Source organism: Erythrolamprus reginae, chromosome 10, assembly GCF_031021105.1.
Source record: "Erythrolamprus reginae isolate rEryReg1 chromosome 10, rEryReg1.hap1, whole genome shotgun sequence".
In the NCBI taxonomy this organism is placed as follows: domain Eukaryota; kingdom Metazoa; phylum Chordata; class Lepidosauria; order Squamata; family Dipsadidae; genus Erythrolamprus; species Erythrolamprus reginae.
The window spans coordinates 9,894,625-9,916,399 of NC_091959.1; the positions used below are offsets into that span (position 1 = coordinate 9,894,625).

Here is a 21,775-nt window from a genome sequence, read left to right on the forward strand (position 1 = left end):
AGTCGAGCAGCTCTTATCTCGAACGACTTTTCCCCATAGGAATTAATGTAAATAATTTTAATTGGTTCCAGCCCTCAAAAAACTCACAAAGTTAGTCTAAATTATGCAGAAAGACATGTTTTTAATGCAGAAATGTACATGTACATATAAATGAATAATGAAGTTTCTTTCACTTAACTTGTAAACTTTCTTAAACTTTTAAATTTACATATGTTCAACTTCTCTGCCACCCAATCCTGTAGGACAGAGGTCCCCAACCCTTTTTGCACCAGGGACCGGCTTTAAGCGATCAAGAGAGGAATGGGTGAATGAATGGACGGAGGGTGGGAAGGAAGGAAGGAAAGAGGGAAGGGACAGGAACAGAGGAAGGAAGCAAGGAAACTTATGAAAGGGGAGAGTAAGAGAGGAATGAGTGAAGGGAGGGAGGGAGGGAAGAAGGTGGGAAGGAGAAAGAAAAGAAGAAATAGAGGAAGGGAAGGTAAAAGAGAGAAAGAAAAAGAGCAAGAAAGAAAGAAAGAAAGAAAGAAAGAAAGAAAGAAAGAAAGAAAGAAAGAAAGGGGGAAGGGACAGGAACAGAGGAAGGAAGCAAGGAAACTTATGAAAGGGGAGAGTAAGAGAGGAATGAGTGAAGGGAGGGAGGGAGGGAAGAAGGTGGGAAGGAGAAAGAAAAGAAGAAATAGAGGAAGGGAAGGTAAAAGAGAGAAAGAAAAAGAGCAAGAAAGAAAGCTGCAAGCACCCCCCCGAGCCCCCCAGGCCGGCTGCAACCTTTTAAAACATGCACGCCGCTTCGCAGCTGTCTCCTGAAGCCGAACGCGGAAGTTAGCGTTTGGCTTCAGGAGACAGCTCCTTGGCGCTTGTATCTCGAATTTGGGCTTGTAAGTAGAACAAAAATATATCTCCCCTCCCAGCTCTTATCTCGAGTTGCTCTTAAGTAGAGCAGCTCTTATGTCGGGGTTCCACTGTACCATGGTTTTTCCCACCAGATGACGTCATATGTCATCACCAAGCTAATAATTTTTGAAAATAAATAACAAAAAAAAATATTGTTAATAAATAATTATGTTTATAAATATCAGGATCACTAAGTGTCTTATTCAATGGTGAGTACCAGTAATAATAGAATAGAATAGAATAGAATTTTTATTGGCCAAGTGTGATTGGACACACAAGGAATTTGTCTTGGTGCATATGGTCTCAGCTTACATAAAATAAAATATACATTTGTCAAGAATCATGTGGTACGACACTTAATGATTGTCATAGGGGTCAAATAAGCAATGAAGAAGCAATATTAATAAAAATCTTTGGATATAAGCAACAAGTTACAGTCATACAGTCAACATGGGAGGAAATGGGTGAAAGGAATGATGAGAAAAACTAGTAGAATAGAAGTGCAGGTTTAGTAGAAAGTCTGACAGTGTTGAGGGAATTATTTGTTTAGTAGAGTGATGGCGTTCGGAAAAAACCTGTTCTTGTGTCTAGTTGTCTTGGTGTGCAGTGCTCTGTAGCGACGTTTTGAGGGTAGGAGTTGAAACAATTTGTGTCCAGGATGTGAGAGGTCAGTAAATATTTTCCCCGCCCTCTTTTTGACTCGAGTAAATTGTGAGTAAATGGTTGTTAAGGGAATGGGAAATGGTAATTTAGGGGTTTAAAGTGTTAAGGGAAGGCTTGTGATACTGTCCATAGCCAAAAATGGTTTATTTACTTCCGCATCTCTACTTCGCAGAAATTTGACTTTCGCGGGTGGTCTCGGAACGCATCCCCTGCGAAAATCAAGGGAACACTGTACATAAAAGATAAGTGTATTGTGACAAAGACATTCTTGTCCAGTCAACCAGTGAAAGGTCTCCAGAAGAGTGTCTGCTTTAACAGGTCTCAAAAATCAATCTGATGGCGCCAATCTAATTTCCAGGGGAAACAATTCTACAAGACCAGGGCTATGGCACAGAAACAATCACTCGGTTGTGGATCGCCCACAACCCATGCAGCTGGTAGCAGATCCCTCCCGAGAAGAGGCTGATATGGTGATGTGCCAGCAACCTGTGCAGATGGTACCCAAGTCAGACAGTGAGAAGGCTGGCTATTCACCAATTCTTTGCTATTTCTATGGGTCAGACAGCAAACAGTTTATATCCTATGCCTATAGAGTCCACGGAAAGGGGCGGCATACAAATCTAATAAATAAATAAATAAATAAATAAACAAACAAACAAACAACTAAATAAACAACTAAATAAACAACTAAATAAACAACTAAACAAACAAACAAACAAACAAATAAATAAATAAATAAGCTATAAAGCCCTACATAGCATCGGGCCAGTTTACCTCTGGGACCGCCTTCTGTCGTATGAATCTCAGTGATCGGTTAGGTACCACAGAGTTGGCCTTCTCCAGATCCCGTCAATCAGACAAGGCCACTTGACGGGACCAAAGGGAAGAGTCTTCTGGGGGGGGGGGGCGGCTCTGGAGTCAACTCCCCCAGTTATTTGCACTGCCCCCACCATAAAAGTCTTAAGACTCATTTATGTTGCCAGCCTTGGGGCAATTAGATCTTAGGGCCCCCTGGCTGATGAATGTTAAGTGTGGCTGAGGTTTGAATGTGTACAATTCATTTTTAAAATATTGGGGATTTTAGGTTAGCTATATAGTTAATTAACTGGATTGTTATTGTTATTTCATATTGTTTTTTAATTATTATATGTTGTAAGCCGCCCCGAGTCTTCGGAGAGTGGTGGCATAGAAATCCAATTGATAGATAGATAGATAGATAGATAGATAGATAGATAGATAGATAGATAGATAGATAGATAGATAGATAGATCGTGCAGAATGCAGCTGCGAGACCAGTCATGGGCTTCCCTAGGTATGCCCATATTACTCCAACACTCCACAGTCTGCATTGGTTGCCAATCAATTTCTGGTCACAATTCAATTAACCAAGTGTTGGTTATGACCTTTAAAGCTCTTCATGGCATTGGACCAGAATATCTCCGAGACCGCCTCCTGCCGCACGAATCCCAGCGACCGATTAGGTCCCACAGAGTGGGCCTTCTCCGGGTCCCGTCAACTAAACAATGTCGGTTGGCGGGCCCCAGGGGAAGAGCCTTCTCTGTGGCGGCCCCGATTCTCTGGAACCAGCTCCCCCCAGAGATTAGAACTGCCCCTACCCTCCTTGCCTTTCGTAAACTCCTTAAGACCCACCTTTGTCGTCAGGCATGGGGGAACTGAAATATCTCCCCTGGGCCTATACAATTTATGTATGGTATGCTTCTGTGTATGTCTGCTTAATAATGGGGTTTTTAAAATATTTTAAATTGTAAATTTATTAGATTTGTTATGAACTGTTTTTTATTGTGCTGTGAGCCGCCCCGAGTCTACGGAAAGGGGCGGCATACAAAGCTAATAAACATAAACAAACAGATAGATAGATAGATAGATAGATAGATAGATAGATAGATAGATAGATAGATAGATGATTGATAAATAGATAGATAGATAGATAGATAGATGATTGATAAATAGATAGATAGATAGATAGATAGATAGATAGATAGATAGATAGATAGATAGATAGATAGATAGATAGATATTATCTATGCTGATGATAGGCAATCAGAGGCAATTTGCCAAACAGCAAACAGCAGATGATATACACAGAAAACAAGGATATTTTTGCCTTGTTTTCCTTCCCCAAAACTAAGGTGTGTCTTATACTCCGAAAAATACAGTGCATTATTTCCTCCATAGGGAAAAACAGGAGGTAATTTAAGCTCATTAAAGGCCTTTACTCCACGATTGCTTGAACTTTCCCTCCCAAATCACCTGTCGAGGGCTTCCTGTTTATCTCGATCAGAATCTTGGATCATCTGCCTCATTTGACTGCACAGGTCTTGGTTTGCATTTTTTAGGTGCTCCTTGCTTTCCAGGAGTTCCTGAAGACGTGCATTATGACTCTGACGAAAGAGAAATAGTATTAAGCCTAGCCTCATATTTCATGTCTTTGAAACATATTTCCAGGCTGCTGCAATCAAGATTGCTTTTGGCAGCACCGCAGGGTGTTAATATGGCATCGCACTCAAACTATTCATCTTTCAGGCTTTAAGAATTACGTATTATGAGTAACAGTATTAGTCCCATGAGATGGGACAGAAAAATTTGTAATATTCCTATCTAGGCTATAGATGCAAAACCATGAAGAAAGTTAGCATTTCTTAGAAAATGCATTTCTCTTTGGGAAGTGTGTAAAATGCCTCTTAAAACAAGCCATTATTCTTTCCAGGTGTGTTGCATACAAATGGCCCTCCTCAATAGAGATAGTTCGTGTTTTTAAAAAATGTGTTAGAAATAAAAGGTGCTTCGGACTCCTGATTTATTTATTTTTTGATACCATCAGCTAACATATTTCTCTGCGTACAACATAATGCAATTTCCAAGTTTATTTATTCGAGTTCTATGCCGCCCAATCCCAAAGGACTCAGGGCAGCTTACAATAATGATGTAAATACAAATAGATACAGAACAATAAAAAGAAGTTGAATATAATACCTAAAACTATAAAACCCCCATAATAAAAACCCATTTGTTATTTTTTAAAAAACAGTCATAATCACACGAATACACATCATTCATACAGTTTGGCCATGAGAGATGTACTATTCATAGCTTTCCAGGCCAGTAGGGTGGGAGCAGTACAGACATAAGGGGCTAGTTGGTTCCATAGAGCAGGGGCAGCCACAAAGAAGGCCCTGCCCCGCGGTTGTGGCCCCTAATAAATTGGGGTGTTAATTCTATGGGTTTCCAGCCACATACAATATGTCACAGAAGTGAGTACTGTTACATTTTGTAAATATTTAAAGTATATTTTTTCATGTGACAACACTAAAGAAATAACACCGGAGGGAAATGACTACTTGGGCCCCATTTGAACATTATCATTTACGGGTGTATTCATTTTTGTTGCCAACAGTTTAGACATTAATGACTGTGTGTTGCGTTATTTTTGAGGAGGCAGCACATTTACCCTGTTATACAACTGTCTACTCATTACTTTACATTGTAGCCAAGTGTCATTTCTTCAGTGTTATCACATGAAAAGATATTATATATACTTAAATATTTACAAAATGTGAGGGTGTGTACTCATTTCTGTGACATACTGTATCTATCTAACAGTTGGTGGAACTTCAGCTTGGTTAAGGACTCTCCAAAGCACCTAAAGACAGGACAAAAGGCAGTGGATGGAACTAAGCCGCCCCGAGTCTGCGGAGAGGGGCGGCATACAAATCTGATTAATAATAATAATAATAATAATAATAATAATAATAATAATAATAATAATGGAGAGAAGAAACTTAGAACTAAGGAGAAATTTCCTGAACCAGTGGAACAACTTGCCTCTAGAAGTTGTGAATGATCCAACACTGGAAATTTTTAAAAAGATATTTGATAAATATTTGATATAGGATTTCCTGCCTGAAAAGACGATTGGACTAGAAGACCTGCAAGGCCCCCACCAACTCTGTTATTCTGTTGGTTTTCCAAGGACTATTATGAATGCTTTTCTACAAACAGGCATTTCTGTGCAAAGAGTAGGGCTGTCAAACTCCTGCCCCACGGGCCTGATGCGCCATGTACAGGCAACACCCATGCCTGGTTTAGCAAAGGGGGTGGGGGAAAATAGAGGCAAGGTGGCACAGTGGGTAGAGTGCAGTACTGCAGGCCACTAAAGCTGACTGCTAGATCTGCAGGTCAGAGGTTCAAATCTCATCACCAGCTCAAGGTTGACCCAGCCTTCCATCCTTCCCAGGTGGGTAAAATGAAGACCCGGATTGTGGGGGCAATAGGCTGGCTCTGTTAAAAAGGGCTATTGCTAACATGTAAGCCGCCCTGAGTCTAAGAAGAGGGGCGGCATAAAAACAATCAAATGAATGAATGAATGAATGAATGAATGAATGAATGAATGAATGAATGTCCCATGTTCAAGTTTAATGATCCACCTGATGTTCTTTAACTTACAGAAAATTAATTAACCCCAGATTTGTCTGATTTTATAAGACAAATCCTCTAGTTTTATTATTATTATTATTATTATTATTATTATTATTATTATTATTATTATTATTATTTATTAGATTTGTATGCCACCCCTCTCCGCAGACTCGGGGTGGCTCACAGCAACAATATATAGTGACAAATCTAATAGTTAAACTCTAAAATAACAATAATACATTTTAAAAAGTCTAAAAACAAGGAACCCCAATATATAAAAAACATACATACAGTCATATCATACACAGAAAACTACATAGGCAGGGGGAGATGTTTCAGTTCCCCCACGCTTGACGACAGAGGTGGGCTTTAAGGAGTTTACGAAAGGCAAGGAGGGTAGGGGCAGTTTTAATCTCTGGAGGGAGCTGATTCCAGAGGGTCGGAGCCACCACAGAGAAGGCTCTTCCTTTATTTTCTTTCCCAAATTGGATCACAGTATGGGAATATCTTACCCAATTAGACACTAATGATACTTCATCCTGAGACAGGGGGGGGAAAGTACCTCAATTTCCTGTTGCAATTCCTGGTTTTCTTTTTTGAGCCTTTCATCAGAGGAACGACACTCTGTGGAATCAGGTAGACTCTCCATGTTTTTCCCTTTGGCCTAATATAAAATAAAAGTTCAGAAAATGCCTGTTAGTTCAGAAAATGCCTGTCAGTCCACTTAGGACTGTATGACTGTAACTTGTTGCTTGTATCCTAAGATTTTTATTAATTGTTTCTTCATTGCTTATTTGACCCCTATGACAATCATTAAGTGTTGTATCTCATGATTCTTGACAAAATTATTGGCAAAATGAATTACGGATTAATGAAAGCGAGATGGAAGAAGTAGTAGAAAATATACATAAGATAAAAAATACAACAATTAGAGAGATGAGAAGGAAAATTTTACATAAATGGTATTTCACGCCAGTAAAACTAGCACACTTCCAGGAGAAAGGGAAAGGAAATTGCTGGCATGGTTGCCAAATAAAAGGAGTTTTTATGCATATGCTCTGGGAAGGTGTTCAAGTTCAAAAAATTTGGAAGGAAGTACAGAATGAAATAAATAATATGCTAAACATTAATTGGATAATTACAAAAGAATTAGCAATACTAGTTAAATATGGGGAATTACGAGAATTTAAAGAAATCAAAACAGCAGCTTTGGAAAGCGCTCAAGCAGTAGTGGTATTAGGGTGGAAAGATAGCAATAAATGGACAATCCAGAATTGGTACTGGTACATGGTGGACCACATCCATTTCGAAATTATGGAAATAAGATTAAATAACTTTGATGAAAATAAATTTGAGAAGCTGATGGCACGATGGAATAGGGTGAAAAACTATATCTTTAGTAGAATTTATGACGACAATGTGAAAAATAAATTCCAATCACTTTTTGTATGTAAAGAAATATAAACCGGAGCTAAGGAAGAAATTGAAACCTATTGTAAATAATATAACCCCCTAAATGGTGGTGGGGTTCTTATGGGTGATGGGCACGTTTTCTTTTATGTATTTTCCATTTGTTGTTAATTTAGTAAATAAACCAATGAAAAAATATTTGTTTTTTTAAAAAAGACAAATCTATATTTTCTTTTATGTACACTGAAAGCATATGCACCAAGACAAATTCCTTGCGTGTCCAATCACACTTGGCCAATAAAGAATTCTATTCTATTCTATGAACTCAATCTGTATAGTCTGGAGGACAGAAGGAAAAGGGGGGACATGATCAAAACATTTAAATATATTAAAGGGTTAAATAAGGTCCAGGAGGGAAGTGTTTTTAATAGGAAAGTGAACACAAGAACAAGGGGACACAATCTGAAGTTAGTTGGGGGAAAGATCAAAAGCAACATGAGAAAATATTATTTTACTGAAAGAGTAGTAGATCCTTGGAACAAACTTCCAGCAGACGTGGTAGATAAATCCACAGTAACTGAATTTAAACATGCCTGGGATAAACACATATCCATCCTAAGATAAAATACAGAAAATAGTATAAGGGCAGACTAGATGGACCAGGAGGTCTTTTTCTGCCGTCAGACTTCTATGTTTCTATGTTTCTAATGTTTATTGCTTACATGGTCAGTTGAGTGTTTGCTACTTCAGTTATGTCTTTCTAATCCCTTGTCATTGTTCTCTTTCTTCCTACAGCTATCCAAATTCTCTACTACAAGGTTGCTTTCGCTAAGTGAGCTTTCTGTGCTCCGGGTAACATCTGTCTCCCTCGATCTGATTTCTGGCACGAGAGTGCTTACAAAACAAACAATTACTTACAAATTGACATTTTTTGTCAGCAAACAAAGCAGCAATTTTGTTTCATCGCTAATGTTTCTCTTTTGCTCAGATGTTAGAAACCTGCGGCTTAACTGAAATTCTCAGCAGTCTCATTCAGCAAAGCCAACAATGGACGCTTTCTAGAGTTTGAAAGTCAGCAACATCTGGAAGACTTCAGGTTCTCTACAGTAATCTTTTCTTGGGGGATTTCTGCAGCAACAGTTTATTCCGTTAACAGCCAACATCCTGTCCTCTAAATATTAATTCACAATTCACCGCAATATTTCTTGTGTGTTACTTATCAAAACAAGTTGTCCACCCAATGCATTCCGAAGTTGTGGTGAAACTTGTATTTTGATCAAAGCTACCCCTGGGGGAAACTGAGACAAGATCAGTCATAACTGAGCTATGCAACTACAATGGGGGAAAATGATTAGGTTGAATAAAATAGAAATACAGTAATACCTTGTCTTACGAACCTAATTGGTTCCCGGGGGAGGTTCGTAAGACGAAAAGTTCGTAAGACGAAACATTGTTTCCCATAGGAAACAATGTAAAATCAATTAATCCGTCCAATGGAAAAAAAAACGCAAAAAAATGCCGCCACCCTGTCACCCCACTGAACACCAAACCCGAACTTCCAGGTTCGGCGTTTGGGAGGCTGCCGAGAAGCCCCCCGGCTGTTTCAAAAGGTGACAGCCGGGCGGTGGGGCTTCTCGGCGGCCTCCCGAACTCCAAACCCAGAAGTTCGGCAAAAGTTCGGGAGGCCGCTGAGAAGCCCCGCCGCCCAGCTGTCACCTTTTAAAACAGCCGGGGGGCTTCTCAGTGTCCTCCTGAACCCTAACGCCAAACCTGAACTTCCGGGTTCGGCGTTCGGGAGGCCGCTGAGAAGCCCCCCGGAGTTACTTTCGGGAGGCTGCTGAGAAGCCCCCCGGGTTAACTTTTTAATGTGTATGAAATAGAGAGAACAGGTAATTTTTATTACTGTCGCTAACAGCCACTTTCATAAAATAGAAGATTATATCCATATCAAAAGTTATTGACATACAAACTAAGTAACAATTCTCACATACATTTGAGTTTATCAGCTGCTGCTTCAGTTCTTGTACAGTCTTGTGACAATCTTCAAGGTCATTTTGCAATCGAGAAATCCGACTCCTCTTCGTTTTGTTACTGCTCAATATCCGTTCCATTTCGACCTTTAGCTCTAAAATTATTTCGTCTTTAGAAAGTCCTTTATCTGTTTCTTTATTCAATAAACAACTGTCAAAAATTAAAAGTAAGAGAGGGGAGAAGTTAATCATCCAGGAGATTATATTAGAAATTCTGAACGGCATAAAATTACGACCAAAGATTGCGCGTAAGCTACCCCGAATTAAAAATTATATTGTTATAATATGCTTTTCAGCCACAGAGTGCTCTGCTTTTTTGATACCAATGATTGTTTCATCTGCTGTGTGAATCTAGCTATTGTAGTTTATTTAAAATAAAATAAAAAACAGTCAAAGCAGCAAACCAGGTCATAAGGGCTTGTTTAATTTTCACTTGTGTGAATCCGAACAATTATGGTTGAACAAACCATGGCAAAACATTGAGAAGAGGGCAGTTATGTCTTATTTTGACTGAGTATTATTCTTAAATGAAAAAGTAAAGGTTTCCCTGTCAATCAGAATCAGAATCATCTGGTTCTAGAGCATGTTGTTCATCTCCGTCTCTTGGCTGAGGGAGCCAGCGTTGTCTGAAGACACTTCCATGGTCATGGCCAGCATGGTTATATGCCAAAGGCACATGGAATGCTGTTACCTTCCCACCAAAGTGGTACCTATTAATCTATTTGCATTTGTATGCTTTCTAACTGCTAGGTTATTTAAACCTTTAACATATTTAAATGTTTCAGTCATGTCCCCCCTTTTCCTTCTGTCCTCCAGACTCTACAGATTGAGTTCATGAAGTCATTCCTGATATGTTTTATGCTGAAGACCTTCCACCATTCTTGTAGCCCGTCTTTGGACCCGTTCAATTTTGTCAATGCCTACAAAAAGATATTGACAAAATTGAACGGGTTAGGGTTAGGGTTAGAGGGATTAGATTAGAGGGACACCTCCACTGTAAACACCTGATTGGTCGGATTGTAAAAATATGTTCCAAGGCACCAGAATAGAAGCTTTACTTCCTAACACCATAGGAAATTTGTCTTTTCCTATGGTTTTAGGCAATCCCTGTGAAATAGTCATTCGACACCCAAAGGGGTCCCAACCCCCAGGTTGAGAACCACTGTACCGGATGCTATGCTATGAAGAGACTATGCATATCAAAATATCTTCCATTTCGTTTCTTGAAGGAGAGTCCGGTAAAAGTTCCCATGTAAAATTATTTCTGCCCAAGGGGGAGGGAGATTGTCTATTATTTGCAAATGTAACGATTGGAAGAAGCTGAGAATATGGAGAAATATCCCTTGAAAGTTTCTTAATACCTATTTTGTTTTAAATGACAAAGGCATTAATCTGTAATTACCTCTGTAATCTGGCATTCTTGTTGGTTTGCTTAATGCCCAAATCTACGTATGAATCTGTTAATTCCGCATTCAGATTTCCAGCTGGATCCTTGAGAAACACACCATGTTTTGCGGCTGATTCATATAGAACAATTTCTTCTTTTAGTTCCTTTATCTCCTCCTATAAATAGGGATGCTCAGAGTCAGATAAACAGGAAACAAATTCAATCTCATTTTCAGCACTATGGAATAAAACAATCATCTAGTTTCCATAAGAGTTATATTCTCCAATGGAGGCATTTCTTATTAAGCATTTTTAATTTTATACTGATCCACATAAATTCATTCCTACAATATTTAAGAAAAAAAAAAAAACCATGAACCTGAAGAGCTTTATTCATTTCATTGCCTAATAACTGTGCAGAGTGAGCTTGTTGAAGTTGCAGACGTAATTGATTTGTCTCCGTTACTAAGCCTGTAAGGAATAAGAATGAATTTATGAATATATGATAGAAAACATTTAAGACAAGAAGATACAAGCTCAATTGAAACAGCCCATTTCCAATAATTTAAACCGTACTCTAGGTTCCTCTGTTATAACAAATATAGGGATATTGTAATTTTATGGTGGAAAGAGTGTTACGCCGGAACTGTTTTGTTTTTAGCTCTTGGAACTGTGGAATTTCATTTTAGCTTATCTCCTATATTAAAATTAAAACAATGACAGAGGAGTAAGTCAAGTATATCTGCTTTTCTTTGGGGTATTTGAAGCTAAAGGAAACTGTGAAGCTGCTAGCTAAGGCTGCCTTGATAGAATGGAGGGTTAAAAATAAAAAGATGTCTAATTATAACTTCCACCTTAAATATCCTTCGGTAACATGCAATGCTACTTCTTAGCCAGCAGGATTTTTTAAAACTCTGGATTGAGGACCATTCTGTGAAATTTGTCACTGTTTATTCACTTTATTATGCAAGACCAATTTCAGAACTTTGAAATTGCAACGTCCATTCTTCCCTTCCTAACATAAGGCCTCTGGCGCCATTAGATTTTCAGCAGCTGCTATTAGAATGTCATTTTAAGACAGAGGTAGGGAATTATGGCCTTTTTATTATTTGTGGACTTCAACTCACAGCCAGAGCATGGCCATAGTTCCCCACTCCTGTTTTAAGACAAACACACACAAAAGTAAAATGCTGTATTTGATATGTTAGTCATCTAAGAAAATGTAAGCACTGAGATTAAACTTTCAATGATGACTACTGCAAAGGTGGCTATTTAAATATAGTTAACAATGTATTTTTTTTAAAAAGAACACACCTGTTTGTAATAAATTTGCACACTGGTTTTGGCTTTCTTCTAGACTTCTTGAGAGACGATTTATTATTTCATTTTTTTCTAATTTACTTCCTTCAAGTGTTCTTTCAAGCTGTTTCACATGCTCCTTTAGATGGCAACACATTTCTATCTGATAAAAGATGGAGCACAATGTATAAGCCTTCGTATATTTCACTTACACATCTATCCAATAAACTTTACTATTCATCTTTACTTCCCTAATGTTTATATGACTTCTAGCTAAAAATTTGGTTCCATTGATGTCTATTTTTCTGTTTCTGCATTTTTTTTTAACTCTACTTAGAAAAGCTACATAACCCTGGAGGAAACATTCAGGTCCCATGTCACAAAGAATAGAGCACATCTAGCAATAAAAGTATTAATTTATCGTTATATACAGTGAACCCTCGAGTTTCGCGTCCTCAAGGATCGCGAAAGGGCTATTTCGCTAGTTTTCAACCCGGAAGTAAACTCCACCATCTGCGCATGCGTGCCCTTCCACGCATGCGTAGATGGTGGAATTTCCCCGCCGGGCAGAGGCTTTCCTGGGTCTTCCCCCTCTTGCCCCGGTAAGACCCCAGCGGCGGTGGGCTGGAGCGCGAGCTTGGGGCAGCCTAGCTCCGCTTCCCAGCTGGGAAGCGGAGCCGGCAACAGCGTGGGCGGGCGGGCGGCGCGCGCGAGCTTGGGGCAGCCTAGCTCCGCTGTGGGCGGGCGGGCGGCGAGCGCGAGCTTGGGGCAGCCTAGCTTCGCTTCCCAGCTGGGAAGCGGAGCCGGCAACGCGCGCGCGCTTGGGGAAACCCCAGATCCGCTCCCCAGCTGGGGAGCAGCCCCAGCAACGCGCGCGAGCTTGGGGCAGCCTAGCTTCACTCCCCAGCTGGGAAGCGGAGCCGGCAACGCGTGCGCGCTTGGGGAAACCCCAGATCCGCTCCCCAGCTGGGGAGCAGCCTCAGCAACGCGCGCGCGCTTGGGGCAGCCTAGCTTCGCTTCCCAGCTGGGAAGCGGAGCCGGCAACGCGCGCGCGCTTGGGGAAACCCCAGATCCGCTCCCCAGCTGGGAAGCGGCCCCAGCAACGTGCGCGCGCTTGGGGAAACCCCAGATCCGCTCCCCAGCTGGGAAGCGGCCCCAGCAACGCGCGCGCGCTTGGGGAAACCCCAGATCCGCTCCCCAGCTGAGGAGCGGCCCCAGCAACGCACGCGCGCTCCCCAGCAACGCGCTGCGGCGGTGGAAGTAAAAACACCATCTGCACATGCGCAGATGGTGTTTTTACTTCCGCACCGCTACTTCGCGAAAAATCGATCATCGCTTGGGGTCCTGGAACGGAACCCTCGCGATGATCGAGGGTTCACTGTATACTGTTAATATATTATAAATTATGTTTAAATTAGGACTGTAACAGGGAGCCAAATATATTTTAGGGGTCTATTGTCTTTAAAATAGACCGGCAAACATTCACTCTGATATTTGCTCTTATTTTACTCCTGCTCATACTGAAATAAAGCTTAATACAGGTAGTTGCTGACTTATAACCACAATTGAGGCCAAAATTGCTGGTGCTAAGCAAGACAGTTGTTAAGTGAGTTTTGCTCCATTTTACAGCCTTTCTTGCCACAATTGTTAAGTAAATCACTGCAGCTATTAATAATATTATTATGACATGAACCAGGGACACTGCAACCTTCTCTGTGGCGGCCCCGGCCCTTTGGAACCAACTCCCCCTAGAGATTAGAATTGCCCCCACCCTCCTCGCCTTTCGTAAGCTTCTTAAAACCCACCTCTGCCGCCAGGCATGGGGGAACTGAGATATTCTTTCCCCCTAGGCCTTTACAATTTACGCATGGTATGTCTGTACGTATGTTTGGTTTTTATAATAAGGTTTTTTTTAGTTATTTTAGTATTGGATTGGATTGTTACATGTTGTTTTTATCATTGTTGTTAGCCGCCCCGAATCTACGGAGAGGGGCGGCATACAAATCCAATTAATCAATCAATCAATCATAAATATGAGCCAGTTGCTAAGTATCTGAATTCTGATCATGTGTCCATGGGAATGTTGTAATGGCCATTAAGGGTGAAAAACAGCCAGAAATCTTTTTTTTTTCAGTGCCTTTGTGCCATTGCTAAGTGAACTGTTGTAAGTCAATTAGCAAATGAAGATTCGGGTCTATGAAGCTTATGGAGCAAAGAAAACCAAGTTCTGTAATGTTCTGTAACTCGTTGCGAGGGCATTTTCATCTTGTGAGGAAGGCATGTAAATCCAATTAATCAATCAATCAAATCTGACCTGCTCCTGGAGGGACGCATTCTTCACATCAAGTTTTTGTTGCAAAGATGAAGTCTGCTCGTCCAGTTTCTGCTTCAATGCCGCTACGATAGCTTCGTGTTGCTCCCTTGCACGCTGAAGAGCGTCAGAACGGCGGAGTTCCAAAAGCTGCTGCTGCATACTTTCCATGGCCACTTCTGCAACCTTGGATTGTTTGATCAGCTGCAAACAAAACAATGTCGCTTGGCGGGACCCAGAGGAAGAGCCTTCTCTGTGGCGGCCCCGACCATCTGGAACCAACTTCCCCCAGAGATTAGAATGGCCCCCACCCTCCTTGCCTTTCGTAAGCTGCTTAAAACCCACCTCTGCCGCCAGGCATGGGGGAACTGAGATACCCTTTCCCCCTAGGCCTTTACAATTTTATGCATGGTATGTCTGTATGTCTGTTTGATTTTTACATAATGGGTTTTTAACTGTTTTTAGTATTGGATTTTATTATACAGTGATCCCTCGATTAGCGCGGGGGTTACGTTCCAAGACCTCCCGCGCTAATCGATTTCCGCGTTATAGTGGTGCGGAAGTAAAAACACCATCTGCGCATGCGCGCCATTTTTTTCATGGCCGCACATGCACAGATGGTGGAGTTTGCGTGTGGGCGGCGGGAAAGACCAAGGGAAGGTTCCTTCGGCCGCCCAACAGCTGATCTGCTCCGCAGCGCGGAAGCAGCGAGGAGCCGAAGATGGGGTTTCCCCGTTGCCCAGGCAAAGGGGAAACCCCATCTTCGGCTCCTCGCTGCTGCCGCGCTGCGGAGCGGATCAGGTGTTGGGTGGCTGAAGGAACCTTCCCTGGGTCTTCCCACCGCCCAGGCAAAGGGGAAACCCCAAGATCGCTTGCTGCTTGCCGTATTGCAGCTTGGAGCCTTGCTTCGCCTCCTTCGCTGCAATACGGCAAGCGGCAAGCGATCTCGGGGTTTCCCCTTTGCCTGGGCGGCGCTGGGGCCATGCGGAGCCGCTCATCTAGGGGGGCGTGGACCGGCAAGGTGCCCTCCGCTCTCTCTCTTTCTCTCCCTGTTACCGGTGTGGTATAAGAGAGAAAGAGAGAGAAAGGAGGGCGACTTGCCAGTCCACGCCCCCCTGGATGAACAGCCTCGCATGGCCCCAGCGCCGGGCTCCGCTGTTGCCTCCGCCCCCATTCAGCAGCTTAGAAGGAACAATAACGGCGCCCCCATTCAGCAGCTTAGAAGGAACAATAACGGCGCGGCCACCTCGCCGCTGACACAGCCCTTCCTGGCAGAGCCCTCCCCAACAGCTCCCGCCGCCAGCGCAAAAAAGAAAAGAAAAAAAAATCCCCAAAAGAGGCAGGCACAAAGCGGGGGCACAAGGGGAGCTGCCCGGCAGAGGTTGCTTTTTTTCTTCTCGTGGGCAAGTGGAGGGGGGGAGAGAGAAGGGAGGAAGAGAGTGTGAGAGAGGAAGAAAGAGAGAGAGAAATGATAGAAAAAAGGGGAGAAAAAAAGAAATGAGAAAATGATTGAAGCAGAGAATGACAGGAAAGAAAGAGAAAGAGACAGAGAAGTGACTCTTGGTGATGACGTATGATGTCATCGGGTGGGAAAAACCGTGGTATAGCAAAAAAACCGTGGAGTATTTTTTAATTAATATTTTTTGAAAAACCGTGTTGTAGCGTTTCGCACTAATCGAGACCGTGCTAATCGAGGGATCACTGTATACTGTTTTACTGCTGTTGTTAACCGCCCCGAGTCTGCGGAGAGGGACGGCATACAAATCCAATAAATAAATAAATAAATAAATAAATAAATAAATAAATAAATGAATAATGCAACGGCAATAGCACTTAAACTTATCTACCGCTTCACAGTGCTTTGCAGCCCTCTCGAAGTGGTTTACAGAGTCAGCATATTTCCCCCCAACAATCTGGGTCCTCATTTTACCCACCTCGGAAGGATGGAAGGCTGAGTAAACCTTGAGCCGTTGCAAATCAAACTGCTAACAGTTGGCAGAATTGGCTTGAAGTGCTGCCTTCTAACCACTACACCAGCATGGTCCATAAAGATATGGGATTCAATTAAAAATGAAAACCCGAGATATCTTAATCTCTCTTCCCTTGCTTATTTTACTTTATATACATATTATACAGTACATCTCTATTTTTTGTATGTACTGTACTTCGGTTTGTTTTTATGAATTTCCAATAAAAGCTTTTTTTTAAAATGAAAACCTGGGAGCCATAAAATATGCAAACTTTTGATATACAATAGCTATAAAGATTATATTACTTGAACTACACTATAGTGTAGTTCCAGTAATATAATTTTCAGGTAAGTACATTAGCGGCAAATCTTTTTTTCAAGACGCTGAGAAAAAGGACGCAAATATCCTGCGTAAGTTTGAAGGATTGTTAAACAAAGTCAATAAGTGAGGAGTATTTGTATTGTCGTTACTCCAAGCTGGCTGTAGGTCAAACATTGCTGGGGGACTTGATCTTCTCCTCAAACCTCAAATATCTGTGTTGCTAGGTTCCCAGAAACGTAAGGACATAAGAAGAGTCATGCTGAATTAGGCCAAAGCCCATTGAGTCCAACATTCTATGTCACACAGTGGCCCACCAATTGTACATGGGGATCTTGAGCAGAAAGAGAAGGCAAAACCGTCCCTTTCCCCTGACCCCCAACAAATGGTACCCAAGGGAATCCTGCCTGATTCAACCATCATAGAGGCGGCACTTATATTGCAGCAACCTCAAAGTTTGAATATGATTAAACCCACTTGTCATGAATGTTATGGTTTAAGAATGGTTTGCTGCCTGGGCAAGCTATAAATAATGGTTTACAATAGCTATGTTCCCACAACATGCTGAGCCAAAATCAACAAGCCACATAGTACTTTAACTTAATACATGTTGGTTTTCCAAATTTCCAATAATTTCATCTCCATGTTCAGCTTTTCAGAAGACGAAATGAACTCTTTGGTTTGCTTGAGGAATGATGCTCTGGCCCTAGCACTTTTGAGCTTTTACTGTTCCGTGTCACCCTCTAAATAAATTATTTAGCAAGCAGTTTCAAATCCCTTACATGATCATACGTATTATCCTACCTGCTCTTCGTTAGCTGTCAGAGTCTGAATTTGGCCTTCGAGAGCTTTTATTTGGCCTTCAAGTTGAACTTCTCTTTCCTTGCTATTTTGGTAGAGCTTTTGACTTTCTTGGAGGCTAAGATACATGCCATCCTTTTCGTCTTTAAAAAAGAAAAAAGCAACATTTACATTACTTTTCAGTTACTATTAACATTTGCAACATACTTTTTTGGGGGTAGTGGGTGGGGCTAAAATAGAACACTATGCAAAATAGCACCTATTTCGGAATTCTGAGATTTTTAATCTCAAATTTATGGGATTTTAGAAAATGTTATTATTTATTACCCACAATAGTGAATTAAGTTTAGGGGTAGTGATTTCTGACAGTCTCAAAATGGGTGAACAGTGCAGTCAGGCGGTAGGGAAAGCAAGTAGGATGCTTGGCTGCATAGCTAGAGGTATAACAAGCAGGAAGAGGGAGATTATGATCCCACTATATAGAATGCTGGTGAGACCACATTTGGAATACTGTGTTCAGTTCTGGAGACCTCACCTACAAAAAGATATTGACAAAATTGAACGGGTCCAAAGACGGGCTACAAGAATGGTGGAAGGTCTTAAGCATAAAACGTATCAGGAAAGACTTCATGAACTCAATCTGTATAGTCTGGAGGACAGAAGGAAAAGGGGGGACATGATCGAAACATTTAAATATATTAAAGGGTTAAATAAGGTCCAGGAGGGAAGTGTTTTTAATAGGAAAGTGAACACAAGAACAAGGGGACACAATCTGAAGTTAGTTGGGGGAAAGATCAAAAGCAACATGAGAAAATATTATTTTACTGAAAGAGTAGTAGATCCTTGGAACAAACTTCCAGCAGATGTGGTAGATAAATCCACAGTAACTGAATTTAAACATGCCTGGGATAAACATATATCCATCCTAAGATAAAATACAGAAAATAGTATAAGGGCAGACTAGATGGACCATGAGGTCTTTTTCTGCCGTCAGACTTCTATGTTTCTATGTTTCTAAGTTTGATTAAATGTTCCACATATAACAAACAAGCTAGCATCTTTAATCCAGAAAGTTATCAGTACTCAAGCAAGCACCCTTAAGATTTAGTTTAGGATGCAATTCCCCCAAATTACCAGAGGTTACTACACTTTGGATCATAGAAAGCAGCACCTTAAAACATAGAAACATAGAAGACTGACGGCAGAAAAAGACATCATGGTCCATCTACTCTGCCCTTATACTATTTCCTGTATTTTATCTTACAATGGATATATGTTTATCCCAGGCATGTTTAAATTCAGTTACTGTGGATTTACCAACCACGTCTGCTGGAAGTTTGTTCCAAGGATCTACTACTCTTTCAGTAAAATAATATTTTCTCACGTTGCTTTTGCTCTTTCCCCCAACTAACTTCAGATTGTTTCCCCTTGTTCTTGTGTCCACTTTCCTATTAAAAACATTTCCCTCCTAAAAACATTGGGGAGGGTTGGTGTATCCTGTTATGCATTGCTTTTGAAAACAATACCACCTGTATGCTTGTTTTAAATTTAGCATAAGCAGTAAGGCTCACTTATTTCTCTTAAGATTTGCTACATTCCCAACATTGTTTCTCATCGGTCAACAACAAAAAAACTTAAATGGGTTTAAGTTAATAAAAGTTAACAAGTGGGTTTAATTGTCACAAAACAAGTGAAGGAAACAAGAAGCATCCTTCATCAGTTCTGGGGTGGGGTCTCCTGCTTGAACAGGGGAAGGACTCGAAATTTCCAAAATCCCTTCCAAATGTTATTCTGTAAGTTAATACGTCATATAACAGAAGTTGGCCAAGTATAATAGGAAAGTGAACACGAGAACAAGGGGACACAATCTGAAGTTAGTTGGGGGAAAGATCAAAAGCAACATGAGAAAATATTATTTGACTGAAAGAGTAGTAGATCCTTGGAACAAACTTCCAGCAGACATGGTTGGTAAATCCACAGTGACTGAATTTAAACATGCCTGGGATAAACATATATCCACCCTAAGATAAAATACAGGAAATAGTATAAGGGCAGACTAGATGGGCCATGAGGTCTTTTTCTGCCGTCAGACTTCTATGTTTCTATACTTCTGCAATTTCATCTTTTGGACATATTTACCTTTCAAAATTGCAAGCTGATGGGACAGGTACCTAATGTGCTGTGCTTTTTCTTCCAGCTGGTTATTAAGATCTCCTAAAGTTCTTTCTTTTGCTTTATTCAGAACCTGCAGCTGAAGAATTTGCATGTTGTCTGAAGAACCTGCAACTGACATGAAGTTTCCCGCAGATCAGACATAAAATATACAGGGTTTTCTCAACCAAATACACAATTCCATAAACTCACCCGAGGGCAAGAATTTTTTCTTGACAGAAGTACGTAAGTCTTGTTGGACAAACTTTGCTAGATACCATATTTTTTAGACTATAAGAAACATGAATGATGTGATGTCTTTTTAAATGTAAATATATTTAATAAAAACTATTTTTAAAAAACCAAAAAAACCTAAACAATATTTGGACCGGGACTCACTGCTCACAGTCACTCATGCCCTCATCACCTTGAGGTTAGACTACTGTAATGCTCTCTACATGGGGCTACCTTTGAAAAGTGTTCGGAAATTCCAGATCGTGCAGAATGCAGCTGCGAGAGCAGTCATGGGCTTCCCTAAGTATGCCCATGTTACTCCAACACTCCGCAGTCTGCATTGGTTGCCGATCAATTTCCGGTCACAATTCAAAGTGTTGGTTATGACCTTTAAAGCCCTTCATGGCATTGGGCCAGAATATCTCCGAGACCGCCTCCTGCCGCACGAATCCCAGCGACCGATTAGGTCCCACAGAGTTGGCCTTCTCTGGGTCCCGTCAACTAAACAATGTCAGTTGGCGGGCCCCAGGGGAAGAGTCTTCTCTGTGGCGGCCCCGACTCTCTGGAACCAGCTCCCCTCAGAGATTAGAACTGCCTCTACCCTCCTTGCCTTTCGTAAACTCCTTAATACCCACCTTTGTCGCCAGGCATGGTGGAACTGAAATATCTCCCCCTGGGCCTATACAATTTATGTATCGTATGCTTGCATGTATGTCTGCTTAATAATGGGGTTTTTTAAATATCTTAAATTGTAAATTATTAGATTTGTTATAAACTGTTTTTATTGTGTTGTGAGCCGCCCCGAGTCTGCAGAGAGGGGCGGCATACAAATCTAATAAACACAAACACAAACACAAAATAAATATTTTCTTCCCCACCCCAAAAAAGTGGCTAGAAATGTCTGTGTGTCTTGGAGACTGAATACGGGCCTCATTTTCACCTCTCAAACCCTCTGCGCATCCTGTTTTCGCTCTCCCCAGCCCCCAGAACCACTCTGTGGGCCCGTTCGGGTTCAGGAGTCCAAAAACTGGGGGGGCAGGGAGGGAGAATATGGGACATGCAGAGGCCAAAAACCTTTTTCCCCCGATTTCCTCGTATCAATCTACTTGTGTCTTATAGTCCGGTGCATCTTATAGTCCAAAAAACATGGTACTTCTTTTAAATTATGTACTATGGTTTACTTAGGTAGCAGAAAGATTAGAAATTCAGTTATTTATTCCAGGTAAGAGACTCAAAACATTGCAATTTGTTGGTAATTTGGTGCTTGGAAAAACAGGGTGTCAGGTCTTTCTCATGAGATGAAAACCTTCACAAACAATTACCTGATTCAACAAGAAACTAGGATTCAACTAATATTAACATGTATAATAAAAAGCATATACTTACTTTCACCGGTACCCAAAAACTCTTGTTGCATTTCTTCGAACGCTTCTACCTCTGATGAAATGGGAGCTGCTTTTTGAACATTCTTCTGATAGGGTTTATAGACAACTTTGTAAGGCTCCAAAGACTGGCTGTTGGTTTCTGAAGCACCATACTGCAATTTTAACAACACAATGTATAACTGATATGTATTTGTTTAGTTTTAATTATAAAGTACCGATAGATTCTGTGCCAGTGATTTATTATAAAGTTTATATGCCGATAGACTTGAAATTTTGGGCTTAGACAACATAGAGCCATGCTGCCTTCGACCTGACCTAAGCATAATACGTAAAATTATTATTATTATTATTATTATTATTATTATTATTATTATTATTAATTGGATTTGTATGCCGCCCCTCTCCGGAGATTCGGGGTGGCTAACAGCAATAATAAAACAGCATATAATAATAATCCAATACTAAAAACAGTTAAAAACCCATTATTAT

At 40.9% G+C, this 21,775-nt stretch overlaps 1 protein-coding gene across 3 annotated transcripts in view; it reads right to left on the reverse strand.

The window, feature by feature from the left end:
- Positions 1 to 21,775, reverse strand: part of CEP152 (centrosomal protein 152) — a 49,533-nt gene that overhangs the window by 20,691 nt on the left and 7,067 nt on the right. For 2 of the 3 annotated variants that reach the window (XM_070762348.1, XM_070762350.1), the window contains exons 6-15: positions 21,288 to 21,438; positions 19,656 to 19,802; positions 17,520 to 17,659; positions 14,431 to 14,631; positions 12,132 to 12,279; positions 11,197 to 11,288; positions 10,834 to 10,994; positions 9,393 to 9,582; positions 6,554 to 6,655; positions 3,826 to 3,956 (exon numbers count right to left, since the gene is read on the reverse strand). In XM_070762348.1, coding sequence (XP_070618449.1) covers positions 3,826 to 3,956; positions 6,554 to 6,655; positions 9,393 to 9,582; positions 10,834 to 10,994; positions 11,197 to 11,288; positions 12,132 to 12,279; positions 14,431 to 14,631; positions 17,520 to 17,659; positions 19,656 to 19,802; positions 21,288 to 21,438 — 1,463 coding nt within the window. The remainder of the gene's footprint in view (positions 1 to 3,825; positions 3,957 to 6,553; positions 6,656 to 9,392; positions 9,583 to 10,833; positions 10,995 to 11,196; positions 11,289 to 12,131; positions 12,280 to 14,430; positions 14,632 to 17,519; positions 17,660 to 19,655; positions 19,803 to 21,287; positions 21,439 to 21,775) is intronic. The other variant, XM_070762349.1, reaches the window with a different exon arrangement.